This window comes from Phyllostomus discolor, chromosome 7, assembly GCF_004126475.2.
Source record: "Phyllostomus discolor isolate MPI-MPIP mPhyDis1 chromosome 7, mPhyDis1.pri.v3, whole genome shotgun sequence".
NCBI lineage: Eukaryota > Metazoa > Chordata > Mammalia > Chiroptera > Phyllostomidae > Phyllostomus > Phyllostomus discolor.
The window spans coordinates 44,051,508-44,066,021 of record NC_040909.2 but is presented as its reverse complement, the minus strand read 5'-3'; the positions used below and the strand labels follow the sequence as shown (position 1 = coordinate 44,066,021).

General features: G+C 35.4%; 1 protein-coding gene across 2 annotated transcripts in view; it reads left to right on the top strand.

The window, feature by feature from the left end:
• GRM7 (glutamate metabotropic receptor 7) overlaps window positions 1-14,514 on the top strand; it is an 853,913-nt gene that overhangs the window by 421,749 nt on the left and 417,650 nt on the right. For both annotated transcript variants that reach the window (XM_028518977.2, XM_036030861.1), the window contains exons 3-4: window positions 778-919; window positions 10,965-11,119. In XM_028518977.2, coding sequence (XP_028374778.1) covers window positions 778-919; window positions 10,965-11,119 — 297 coding nt within the window. The remainder of the gene's footprint in view (window positions 1-777; window positions 920-10,964; window positions 11,120-14,514) is intronic.

The following is a 14,514-nucleotide window of genomic DNA, read 5'->3' as shown; positions in this document are numbered from 1 at the left end:
AGATGCTTAAGTTGCTTAGTAAATGGTTTCATATTTCACTGTCTTGAAATTCATGATGTCGATTAATATTATAACAGCTCTGAGAAATTTGGAGTAAACTAATTTTTTAATTCTCTTATCTTCTAGAATAAAATAAGTGATACTATCTTATGAGATTTTAAAGATGAAATAAAAACATACATAAAACAATTGTGGCTTGGGTATCATATAGTACATGGTAGATAAAAACTTGTGACTATGATTTATGATTTATAATAGTTGTTAGTGGTGTTTTTGTCATTGTTTTATTTGATTTATGTCGTTAGCTCTAAGCTTTATAAATTGGGGTGGGTATGAAGGAAATATAATAAAATCTTGGAATGCAAACTCTAGAAGTCACAGAGATAAATATAAGTTTTACCTGTTTCTTTTATTATTATTATAGTTTATTTATGGTTACTTTATTGTAGTGTATTGCATTCATTTTAAAAACTTCCCACCCACTTCGTCAACCTCAACCTACCTCCAGAATAAATGATTGGTATCCATGGGAATAATTAGCCATTTACAAGTGCATTATAAAGAGAATGAGGCTGTGTCACACCACAGAAGTTCACCAAGTATGAGTAATAACTCTGGATTCAGCATAATGTCTTAAGCCTCCCTTATTCAGCAATATCATCAAGAAAGTGCTGTACACTCAGAATTCAAAATACCCTCCTCCCCAGTTACTCTCCCCAGTTTCTTTAGTATCTTTTTAGGAACTTTACTGACACTTTGCTTTCCTTTCTTAAACAGGTGGGCTCTGCATTGCCCAGTCCGTGAGAATACCCCAGGAGCGCAAAGACAGGACCATTGACTTTGACAGAATTATCAAACAACTCCTGGACACCCCCAACTCCAGGGCTGTCGTGATTTTTGCCAATGATGAGGATATAAAGTAAGGAAGACTGGTGAAATTTGTTAATATGCATGTTGCTACTTTGAGAAGTAAAAAGATCAGGATACCAGCAGAGAAAGGGGGAAAGAGAGAGCAAATAATCAAATGTATAATTGCATAATAGCAAAGGGTACATGGGTTTTTCTACCCCACGCAAGTAATTGTAGTGAATCATAGAAGTTGCAGTATGTTGCAGTCCTCTCCTGGATTTCCTACCTATAAGCAAAGTAATGTATTCAGTTACTTATAAAAAGAGAAAACCACTAACCTTTTATAGCTTCTTTTATTAAAAATAAATCCAAATGTAACAGACTTTTATCCAGAGACGGTTTTCCTTAATGTAAATGAAAAAAAATGTCATAATTCTGGTTGTATCTCTATAGCTTTAGATTTGATATGTTCAAAAACCATGCAAATTATAGCTCTACATTCTCAATCTACTTTTTTCCTCTCTCTTTCCTTATCTTGATCCTTCTTGGAATAAAAAATCTGATTACAGCCCAGGCTGATGTGGCTCAGGTGGTTGGAGCATTATCCCATAAACCAAAAGGCTATGGGTTTGATCCCCTGCCAGGGCACATACCTAGGTGGTGGTTTCAGTGTGAGAAGCAACTGATGGATGATGTTTCTCTCTCACATCAATGTCTCTCTCCTGCTCTCTTTCCCTCCCTTCCCCCTCTCTAAAAATCAATAAGCATGTCCTCAAGTGAGGATAAAACAATTTTTATTGTAAACTTGTTTCTTTTTACTCATTTGTTACTTGGTTGGCCAAACCACATAGAGCTAACCACAAAAATGTTTCTAGAACATAAATATCCCCTGCTTTCTTTCCTGACCACTGCTGAACTTGTCCCGAATACTTTCCTTCCTTCCTTCCATTTTATTTTGAGAGTTAACAGTAATTATATCTGATAAAAAACTCATATAAAAATATTTGGGTGAAAGAAAAATTCCATTCATTCTGTTCCCTAGCTGACTTCTTTCCAAATTAATTGTCTAATTACCAGTTTCTTTTATATTCTCCTAAAACAGTCTAAACTTTACACAAACTGCTACATACCATGTGTACATCTGCATTTGGTCCCTGCTATTCTTTACTTACCATTTTATTTTGGGGTTCCTGAATATCAGTACCTCTACATCTATTACGTGTTAGTAGCCACCCAGAATTTAATTTTATGTCTGTACTATGATTTCTCTAACTGCTTCCTTTTGATTGACATTTAAGTTTGATTATAGATATTTGCAATTTTAAATAATGCTGCAGTCAACTTCCTTTTTCCACAAATCTGTGTGCACAAATATACACATATATGACTATGTAACATATATACATGTGAATATATAATATAAATATACAAATGTATAATATACCAATATATTATTTTATGTGTATATATTATATGCACTTATAAATTCCTAGTAAGGAAATTTCCAGGACAAAGATATGTTCCTTCTTTAAAAAAATGAATATTCTCTTATAAAGAGCTTATACAGGTTATACTTATATTGATGTGAAAGAGCTATGTTGGTTTTACTAAATCTTTGTCTTATAATTTAATATACTATATCATTGAATTTGAAGCTTACTATCTTTTATCAAGGGTAAAGTGTGAAGGCCCAGCCCATTATTCCACCCTGCTTAAATTATTGCATTATTGTCATGGCCAGCCTCCCAGTCTGTGTCTCCCCTCCACGTGTACCCTTTGTGCTGCGTCTGAATCCATCCGTGTTGCCAGTGTTAAGCTCTGATCATTGTTGGCAGGGCTGTCTAGTGGACAGAGAATTACAGCTGAAGTTGGGATACCTGAAGTTTTTATGCTGCTTACATGAACACTGTCTCACTTGCACAAGTGTCTTGACCCCTGCCCTGCTTCCCAACTTCTTCAGGCCTCAGTTCTCCCATCAACACAATGAAGATACTTTTGAGCTGTTTTTATGGAGATCCTGCCTCATCCCACTCCTGTCTTATTTTAGTCCACACTCTATCACCTTCTGTATTGCAAGCACAGGAGCCATTTGTGTTTCCTCCCACCTATACCTCTGGACGTTATCATCCACCTACTTGGAACACTGTTTTTTTCTCACTTCATCAGCTTAATGCCATCTCTACTATTGCTTTCTGAACAATGTTGACTTCTCTAAATAATGATGCTTTGGTGAATTACTCATAGTTTATGTCACTGATATCATTTTACATCATTTGATTGTTTATTTAGTGTTTGTGTAGTCTACTGGATTATAAGCATCATTAAGACAGAGATAATGTCTCTTATTTTTTTATTCTAGCCTATGCTACAATAATCTTCTAGACCCTCTTCCAATTTATGGCATCTGTTACCAAAATTATTTTTATTTATTTTATTTTAAATTATAGTGTACAGTCAATATTATTTTATATTACTTTAGAGTGGGTTAAAAAGTTACAGTACTTATATTATCAATGGAGTATTGTCCAGCCATTAAAAAGATTAAAATCTTACCATTTGTGACAGCATGGAAGGACCTAGAGGGTATCATGGTAAGTGATATATGACAGAGAAATACAAATACCATATGATTTTACTCACATGTGGACTCCAAAGAACAAAAAAAAATGAACAAACAAAATAGAAACAGACTCATAGATGCAGAGTATAGACGGATGGTTGCCAGTAGTGAAGGGCTTCAGAGGGCTGGGTGAGAACGGTGAAGGGATTAAGAAGTACTAATTGGTAGTTACAAAGTCACCAAGGGGATATAAAGTACAGCATAGAAAATGTAGTCAATAATGGTGCTTCTTTTGACTTCCTTTAGTATCCTCAGTCCCTATTACAATGCTTAGTGCATAGGATATGGTCCATAAATGGCATTCAGTGGAAGAATAAGATGCCTAGCCTAATGCCCACTTTTTAACAATTTAAATACATACTTGCCTTTCTGAACTTCATGATGCCTTAAAATGTGGTTCCATTCTTACATTTATGCCTTATCTTCACTCACCCAATTCTCTACTCAAATTACATGATTCTGGTCCTCCAGCATATCCTAATCACTCCTCCAACATGACTTTTCTTTGTTCATGGGGTTTCTTCTCTCCTCTACCTGTTGAAAGTGTATCTGTTCTTCAAGGTATCTGTTCTTGCATACTTGCTCTCCATGGAAACTGTTTCTGATCACCCCTTAAATGTATTATTTATCTCCTTATAAAATGCTGATTCTGTTGCTCTTAGGACATTTGCTTCTACACTTTGTGATTTAGTTATTTAAGATAATTTTGTTTTTATAATATTATCCTGCCTTTTTGCTCCAGATTTTTTCATTTTTTTATCATTGTTCAGTTACAGTTGTCCCACCTTTTCCACTATTGCTCAGCCAACCTATCCCTTCCACTCCCACAGTCAATCCCCTCCCATTATCCATGAACAAGAGTCCTCTATTCCATTCTTTTGCTTGCCCCTTCCACTTCTTTCCCCCATTAGCCTCTCCCACCTCCCCTCTGGTTACTGTCAGTTTGTTCTTTATTTCCAAGTCTCTGGTTCTATTTTGTTCATTTGTTTGCTTTGTTGATTAGGTTCCACTTATAGGTGAGATCATATGGTATTTGTCTTTCATTGCCTGGCTTTTTTCACTTAGCATAATGCTCTCCAGATCCATCTATGATGTCACAGAAGGGAGGAGTTCCTTCTTTCTTTCTGCTTCATGTAAATGGACCACAGTTTTTGATTCGCTCAATTATTGATGGGCACTTAAGCTGTTTCCAGCACTTAGCTATTGTAAATAATGCTGCTATGCACATTGGGGTGCATAGGTTCTTTTGAATTGGTGATTCAGGATTCTTAGGATATAGTCCCAGCAGTTGAATTGCTGGATCAGAAAGTAGTTCCATCTTTAGTTTTTGAGGAAATCTCATACTGTTTTCCACAGTGGCTGCACCAGTCTGCATTTCCACCAACAGAGCACTAGGGTTCCCTTTTCTCCACATCCTTGCCAGCACTTGTTGTTTGTAGGTTATAATGGCCATTCTGACTGGTGTAAGGTGGTATCTCATTGTGGTTTTAATTTGCATCTTTCTAATGGCTAATGATGCTGAGCATCTTTTCATGTGTCTATGAGCCCTCTGTATGTAGTCCTTGGAGAAGTGTCTGTTCAGATCCTTTGCCCAATTTTTAATTGGATTGTTTTCCTGGAGTGGAGTTGTGTGAGTTCTTTATATATTTTGGTGATCAAACCCCTGTCCAAGGTATCATTGGCAAATATATTTCTCCATATGGCTGTTTTCCTTTCAATTTTGTTGGTGTTTTCTTTAGCTGTGCAGAAGATTTTAGTTTGATGAAGTCCCATTTGTTTACTCTTTCCTTTATACCCCTCACCCTAGGGAATATATCTGAAAATATTGCAGTACAGGATGTCTGAAATTTTGCTGCCTATGTTTTCCTTTAGGATTTTTATGGTGCCATATCTTATATTTAAGTCCTTTATCCATCTTCAGTTTATTTTGGTGTTTGGTGTAAGTTGGTGGTCTACTTTCATTTTCTGCATGTATTTGTCCAGATCTCCCAATACCACCTATTGAAGAGGTGATTTTCACTCCATTTCATGTTCCTGCTCCCTTTATCAGATATTAACTGACCATATTGACATGGGTCTGTTTCTGGGCTCTCTATCCTGTTCTATTGGTCTATGTGTCTGTTCTTATGCCAACTCTACTGACATGCTTCTTAATCATCTCATAAATCCTTTTAATACCTATTTCACACATTTGTGAAATATGTAATACATTGGTAAAGTATGGCTTCATGTTTATTTTTAAATACATTATACACAGCACATAAAGTTTTACTGCAAATAGCAATGGTAATGAGTTGGTTTAATACTCTTGATTTTTAGGTAGTGTGAGGTGTAATTTGGGATGTAAAAATGTATAAAATCCTCTCAATAACTATGCTCATTCTGTTTGTGTTGAAACTTATTTGTGTGTTTTGAATTTATACAGTGCTTCATAGTATTGATAGCAATAATAGCTCAAACACAGTAATAGAATTCAATATATATACATTTCTTCCAAAGCATAATCTTAAACACACTGATATCTGAAGAGTATTAATGACCTACAATGTTATGTTACTTCTGTTTTCAGGAGATTTATACTGTAGATGGAAATTTTTGAGATTTCTTAGAACATTAATTTCAAATACTTTGTCAGAGAATTGCAGTGAGAAGACATTAGCATCTAGATTTTGAAACTAAGATGATAAATCAGTCATGAGTATTAATAGTTTGGATTTTAGACAAGAGTGAATTATTTTCTGGGACACTTTATTCTGATTATAAAAATAATATATGGCTAGTTTAAATCCATTGGAAACTGTGGAAAAGTTTTTTCTGTTACTCTTTAATACAAGGACTCTTAAATTTACTGCAGCCTTCTGATTATCTAGAAAAATTGAAGGTGAGAGAAAAAAATCACAAACTAGGGTTTTAGGGAATCCCTATAAAACATGCAATCCTAACATTCAGAGAGAACCACAAATAAAATTCTAGTTTAATGTTTGTAATAATTTCTTTTTAAACATACATAAGTTTTCCCCAATAGAGCCTTGATCACATTAAAATTTTTATTTCACATTTTGCAATTCATATTTCACTTTAAAAAACAAGTATTTTTAAATGATTTAATCTTATTTATCTCAATAAATAACCCCACAGTTTTACATAAATATTTACAGTGAATGAACGCTTTTGGTATTTACATCAGTTTCTTCTTTCCTTTCTTATTCCACTTAGTTTCTCACCATCTTTTCATCCTCTTCAGAATTCATCAGCACCTCCTCAGTGAATGGCTGTTGTTAATAACATATTCTTCTCATGTATCTATTTCTATTCATTTCAGCTAAAAAAAAAATCACATTTCTCTCACCTGCCCACCCTCTGCCTATGGTGTCCATATTTTTCTGTGCTCTCATATGAATGACACTATACTTTTAACTGCATATATATACAAATGCAGGGAATTTTTGGCCAGCTTTCATTATATAAAAATTGAACAATCTTGTGCAGTTTTTTAATTTAACTTCCCTTTTATAAAAATACCTTGTAGAAATCACACTAAGTACATTTTTATTGCTCTCCATACATTTTTGGATGTGCTGTTGCTTAACCAGTTCCCCGTGCTCTGCATTCAGGTTGACCCCAGTAATGAGCTTACAGTTTTGGCAGCACAATTGCTTATTTCCTTTGTGTAGATCAATACAAGCTGTACCTCTAGGTCAACCATAAATCATTTATTGTATTTTATTTTTATTAAAATAATAAATTCATATTTTTGAAAATATGACTAAAGCAATTAGTCATATTAGTTGATTCAAAATATTGCTCTCTTGTCCTATTCCTCTAAACTCTTTGAATTTGTTCTTTTTGAGCAACAATTTTAATTCTTTAAGCTATTTCAAGTCTTTCTGCATAATGTGCCTATACTATAATTTTTGAATTATTAATTTTAAATATTATTTATTAATTACTTTTATGTTAGAAATTGGCTCAATTTGTTCTCTTATTGTCCCAACATCACTCTATCAGATTTTCACTTAATATAAGTCAGTGTTTACATTATTGTTCGTATATAAGATAATCTGTGAGTGTCATTACTTTTCTTGAGTGCTTCCCTCCTGAAATCTCCATCTTTCTTTATCTTTATGTTTCTGCTTTTTACAGTTTTTACTCATAGTTTACTTCCTTATTGTACTGGAGCCCTCCTCCAATAACTTTCTAATAAAGGGTAAATTGAATAAAACATTTTAGCCTTTTATGCCTAAAAATGTTCTTATTCTGCCTCCACACTGAGTTAGTAGTTGGGAATATAAGGTCTGGACTCCTATTTATTTTGAAATACAGTGTACCTGATACATAAATTATACATGAAATAGCTATGGTGACTAATGAGTTAGAGAACTAGAAACTTGCAGGGAGCTTAAAGTTCCAATTTTGGATGGAAAAATCTATAATATCCACTGATCATGTTAATTCTACTTGTATTGGAATTCTGTGGTGGATACCAGCCAGCAGTATCCATTGCCGCTACAGATGCTCGAGATATGAGAGAAATACACACAGACTACCGAGTCCTGTGGAGGAATAGGAACAGCATGGCTACTCTCTCTAGTGGAGAGCACCCCAATCGTTCCCTTCACAGGGTTTTTATTGGGTTTCAAATTGCACAGAAATACAAGTAAAGTTCATTAATCATTGTCAAGCAGTAAGGTTCAAACAATAGATAATGTTCAAAGAACTAAAAAGGGCTCCCACTGAGTTGGGGTCTTCTCACCTAAAAAACTACAGCACTTGAGGAGCTAAATTCATTTCCTTCCTGGGCCTCCATAATCTAATTAAGAGCATCTTCAGCAAGCAGGTTTCACAGGATTTTACATATCCCTTTTTCAGGTCTGATCATCCCAGGAAGTCCGCAGTCTCCAGTGTGGATTGCACCACCCCTTGTTACTGTCACAGGCTTGAGTCAGTCAGAGGAGACAAAGGCAGCCAGGAGATTTGGATGTCTCACAGGCAGAATGAGAATTCAGGCTTTGTCAAAGCTGAGGGGCAAGGGACAATCACCCCCTTTTTCCACAGCCCCCCAAGTCCTTCGCTGGGTTCTCTAGATGATTATGCCTGTCTTGCTTATCATCATGCCTATCTTAGATGATTCCCCCCTTGGGGAATCTTACCCATCATTGGCTAACTGATCAAGCATTGGGGGCCGGGCAAGGAGCAGAAGCAGCTCTCCTGCCAGGGAGATAAGCTTGTCTCCTTAGTGACTTCTGGTCTGGAGGTCTTTCACTCAGCCTTAGCCATGGGCTAAACTCCTGAAACCAGGCAGGGTGGACCCCAACAGAATTCCTTATGTGTTACATATTAGAATTATAGATTACAAAATAACTTTTCTTCAGAATTTGTGAGACATTGCTCTACCATTCTTTTTCCCTCTGCTTTTTATTTCTGTGCATGAGTCCTTATTTTCTCTTGAAAGTTCTTTTTAATATATTTTATTGATTATGCTATCTCTTGAAAGTTTTTAAGATAGTCTCATTATTTTCAAAAATCTTAAATGTTATGGCATGCTTGTTTTTTCTCAAGATTATGCTGGGTGAGCCTTTTTAATATAAAAATTTTTACTTTCAATTTATTCAATTTTTATTTATTAAATCATTTCACTTTATTTTCTCTGCACATTGTGCTGGAAATGTTATTATTTGGATGTATGTCTTCCTTGATTCATTCTTTAAAGCATTTTTGTTTTGTTTTGGTTTTGCTGTCCTGGAGAAATTTTTATTAAAATCTAACACAATTTTAATTTTATATTTTTAATAACTAACCTATTTCTTTTTTTGTTCTGTTTTTAAATTTTTATTGTATTTTTCCATTAGCATTTAAACCCCTGATATCCCTTCGCCCCTACAATCACCATACTGTTGTTTATGACTAACCTATTTCTTGGTTTCTATATTGCTCTTGATCAAAGATATGATAACTCCCACTTAAATGCATTTTAGTGAGGGGAGAATTCATACATTTTCTCTGTCCCACCCACACTGTTTTTCCCTTGTTAAATTTTTTAATTCTTTTTTTACCATTGGAGATTTTCCACAATTATGGGTGATTTTTAGCAGTTCGCATTTGGATAGGATTCTAAAAAGTTCTATGCACATGTCAAATGGTAGGGCTCTCAGTGGACTGGTCAAGTTCCATTAATCAATCTATGTCAGCATCAAGGGTTTCTTTTTCTGGAGTAGCTCAGATATTTCCAGAAAAACTGTTCTTTGCCTGGGGAAACACACCATTGGTTCCCAGAATTCTTTAAATTTAATAGAGGGTCTTACCATTTGAATACTTAATGGTAATCTTAACTTCTTCCCCCTTGCCCTCATCACCCTCATGTTTAACTCAGTTGTTCACCTCCTGCTGTTTGGGTGTTCAAAATATCAGAACCTATTTCTTAAATATTTGTTAAAAAACTACCATTTCATATCCTGCATGGGAGAAGGAGAAGAAAACCTGTTTTTTTTTATTGTTGTTTGTTTGTTTGTTTGTTTTGCCATTCTATATATAATCTTTCCACTACTCCTACTGAATTTAGCCATATACCTCTGTGGGATGTGGTAGCTCCAAGTCCTGAGAGGCAAGCAAACCATTTATCCTTTGATATTACCCACCAATGTGATTTTAGTTGTAGCTTTCTCTGTTATATAAATGCAGTTACCTCTTATCTATCCTATGTTCTTCCAAAAATATTATTGCAATAACTTTTCCATAAATAACTAGTTTCTCTTTTTTCTTTTCTTTTTAGTTAAACTAGCTCTTTTACAATGGCAAGCACACCTTTGTATCATAAGTAACACAAACAAATGTATTTGTGTGAAAGTTAAACTCTACAAATAAATGGTATAAATAATGATTAATATTCAATTACTGAATGTATTTGAATATTAGTATTCAAATACCTAGTTGCCCTTTATACACATATACACACACACATAATTTTACTTATAAACATTGGTTGTACATTTTTTCAAGCTTAATCTGAAGTTTTGTACATTTTAATTAATAATTTAAAAACCTTCATTTAGAGCGACATGTTGCTTTCTAGAAGTGACATTACCACCAGCAGTGAGTGAGAGTGCTCATTTCTCCAGTCCTATGCCAAACTCAAAACACAAAATAAAACAAACATTTTGGCCAATGCAAGGAGTGAATTTTATATCTTGTTCTAATTCATATGTTTCTCCTTTCTAATTTATGTGAATGACCAGCTTATTGGTCGTTCATAGTACTCCTTTCTCTGTTGACTTTTAATACTCTTTGTCTATTTTCTGCAAGCTGCTTTGACGATTTTCCTTATTGGTTTACAAAATCTCTTTATATATTAAGGATATAAGTCATTTTGGCTTACATTTTTGGCTTTATTTATTCTTTGAGAAATAGTAGCTTGCCTTCCTTCTGCTTGATTCCTAATTTGCATACATTCAACAGCTGTTCTTTGTCATAACATATTTTTTCCTGTTCCTTTCTTCAGGCAGATCCTTGCAGCAGCCAAAAGAGCCGACCAAGTGGGTCATTTTCTTTGGGTGGGCTCAGACAGCTGGGGATCCAAAGTAAACCCACTATACCAGCATGAAGATATTGCAGAAGGAGCCATCACCATTCAGCCCAAGCGAGCAACCATAGAAGGTAGGGGTTTTGTCTGTTTATGATATGCTAAGAAAGTGGCTGGTGCTGTGTAGGATGATTAAAGCATGTGTCTCTTTGAGGATTTGACATTGTTACAATTTATGCTCTCCTTTAATTTGAAAGAAAAAATTATTTCTAAAAGAAGACACTGTGAAGAAAAGGAACTCCTCTGCTGATATCCTGCTTTGTGCTTCTTTTCTGATGGGCCAGGTCTCCAAACATTCCCTAAAACATGCTTTGCACATTAAAACCCACTCTATCCTCTCACTAAAAAAGAGATCAAATATTTACATTTCTTTCTATTCTGTTTCTGCTCCAATCTAATTAAGTATTCTCCCCAGAAGGCTGCATGGTCTGTAAACACCTTTTAAAACAAGCTGGGTTGTGGCTCTGTCACTGTTGCTTTTCTATCTTATCCAGGGACATAAAGATCCCACAAGTCCCTCATGTGTTCACTGGGAAGTTTTGAACTAATTTCATTTCCCAGTACATGCCTGGAGAAGATTGCCTATTTTATACCCTAGACCAATACATTTGCAGACAGGCACAAGAATATAAGATGTTTTAACTACCTCCAGTCCTTTTTGTTAAAAAACAAAAACAAAACTTGAATATCTATGGTATGCCTTCTTCTTTTCTAAGCTAGTAAAACAAGATGAAGACAACAGTGCTTACCTTCAAAGCTTACAGACCTGAATGTAGGTATCAGAAAATAGTCATGATTATGTAACATGTGTAACACCCTAGCACAATACAAAATAGATGCCCTAAGGCACACAGTAGATACTGTGGGAATTTCTCTAAGGTGGTGATGTTGTGGTTGGGGAAGACTCCTGAGAAGAGGTGAAACATAAAGGGGTGCCTTAGAACTCATCGAAAAGATCATGAGAAAAAGCCCCAGCAGAAGCTTCCAACCTAGGAGATAAGACCAGGGGAGTGAAGAAGCAGGGTACATTGGGTAAATGTAAAGAATTTATTCTGCAGCATGGTCTTGCAATGATAGTCATCCTAAAATTCTTCCAGTTCTTTAAAAATGTTCCCCTTTACAGGGCATGGGGAAAACCCTTCCCTCTCCTAGCACATCATATAATACACTATTTGGCTGACTGACTCTTTTCTGTCCTTTGGGTGTCAGCCTAAACATTAATTTTCCTTGCAAGACATCTGCGATCATTCCACCCAGCCAAGTCTGAGAAAGGAGCCTTTATATTTCTTACATAGTATCCTACATATTCCCTACCCTTGTAGTGTGTCTATACTTCTCTCTCTCCAGAAATGTATCTGTTATGAACCATGGTACTCTTAGCACCTAGATCTTGGCCTAGATATAGCAGATTTTTCAGTGGTTGGATAGAAGAATCACAGGCCACATAAAAACCTGGCATAAAACCTGGCGAAGTTGGCCAGAGTTGTATTGTGAAGAATCTTGGAAACTACACCATGAAATTTGTACTTTATTCTGAAATCCTGAACAGCATCTGTGGATATAAGTGGGGTGTGATTAGAGGGGTAAGAAGACTCACTCAGGTGTTTCTGTGGAAGAATGACATGTAAGAGTTTAGTGAGACTCTAAGGAAAGTAAGTAACAGATTAAAGCATCTCTACTGCGGTCCTCTCTTTCTAAGCTATAGGTGCCACACAGACACAAATGTCCATACTCCATGATTACTAGCCCCAGTTTCAAGATATTTTAGGAAATTAGTATCTCAAAAAGTTTATAAATTCTTGAAACAAAATACATTTTGCATGTATATTTAGGGATACACAGAGTTATTCAATTAGATACAAAACCACATCCTGAATCTTCCCCCCAAAATGTGGTCTCAACCATTAACACGGGAAAGAAATGTTACTATCTATGAAAATATTATTGAAATATGTTGAAGTAGCAAATCTTCATGCAAAACTTTCCACTCCTATCCAGATAAAATCATGATGATTTTCATTTGTTTAAAAGTGTTGTGACCTCTATCTAGCCATATTTTTTTCTGTATTGCTACAAAGTACAGCCAAGATTTGTTCACTAACTTAGAAGGTGGAACATCAAGATTGTGCCTATGCATTTATAGTGTCATATCCTAAGGAAGTGAATAAAGAAATGCATCAGTTGCACCAAAGTTTCTGAACAAAGTAATGAAATATCTCAAATGAAACTGTAAGTGCAGTATATTGTATTATGGGCAAATAAGCTATTTTTTCCTGCCTAATTTTTCCTTAATTTTTTTGAGGGTGTTTCATATTGAATTCTAATGGTTAGAGCATCATCCAAATACTCATAATATTGCTACATCCCTTTATCTTTGTGTTATATAATGTTATACCTTCATATGCAAATAGGAAAAGGCCAATCAATAATAAACATTTTTTTCTTTAGATCCATATTTTGAAGATGTTCTGCAAACATTTGAATTTTTGATTGTTTATCTTCTGTATCTGCATGAATAATTAACAATAAATTATCTTAGGCCAAAGTGCTAGCAACTACATTACCTCTGTGAGAGTAGTGTCCATCTTCTTTTATCTTCTATCTGTGTTTATTCTTTATTTACAGGGAAAAGGGCTTTTGTGTTTGCTATCCAAGGGTGTCATTTATTTTCTTTTCAATTTGACGATGATAGGAACTGTGCCCAGACAGTTCATCGTGGCCCCTCTGGCTGCCTGGTGCTCATGGGAGATCTCAGAATGTCTCCAGAACTTGGCAGCACTCCTCCAGCTCCTGAGCCAAAACAATTCCGTAATTTTTAGTGTCCCTGAATTGTTTGCTGAGCCAAGAGATCACTGGCATATTCCTCTCTTCTGTTGCCCCATTAACTAGGACTCTGTCATCCTCTCCAGCCTCCAGCAAGCCCACAGAGAAAAAAAACATACCCAAGTCACTCTCTACTCTGTCCTCCAAGGTGCTTGGTTCTCTGAAAGTAGGCTGTTCTAGACATCCTCTAATTACAGCTAGTGAGGATCATGGGCCAGCATCTTTTCATATGTGCCATAATCACTAACATTAGGGAGCTAGTGTAATGAAGGGTGGATTTTCAGGGCTAACTATAATGGCTCTCATGATTGGTAGATGATTTTCAAATGGGTGTGTGGAACGACTTGCTTTCTGAACTAAGTCTACAATATATTTTAAAAAACACAAAAAGTGCTCTGGACCCAGCATACAAAGGTTAGTTATTTTATGCTTTTTTACTCAAGATTGCCATGAATGCTTGATTTATTTTTCCTAAAATCATCGAGATCAAAGCTGTGAAGAACTGAACCAAAATATTTATATCTCCATTTTGGCTATGCCCTACTTTACCCTGCCTTGATTCTTTGGAATGCCCCATGTGTCTGTCACAGGGTTTTGTTAGAATGGGAGAAAAACACCAAGAAAGGATGTATTGCTTTGAACCACA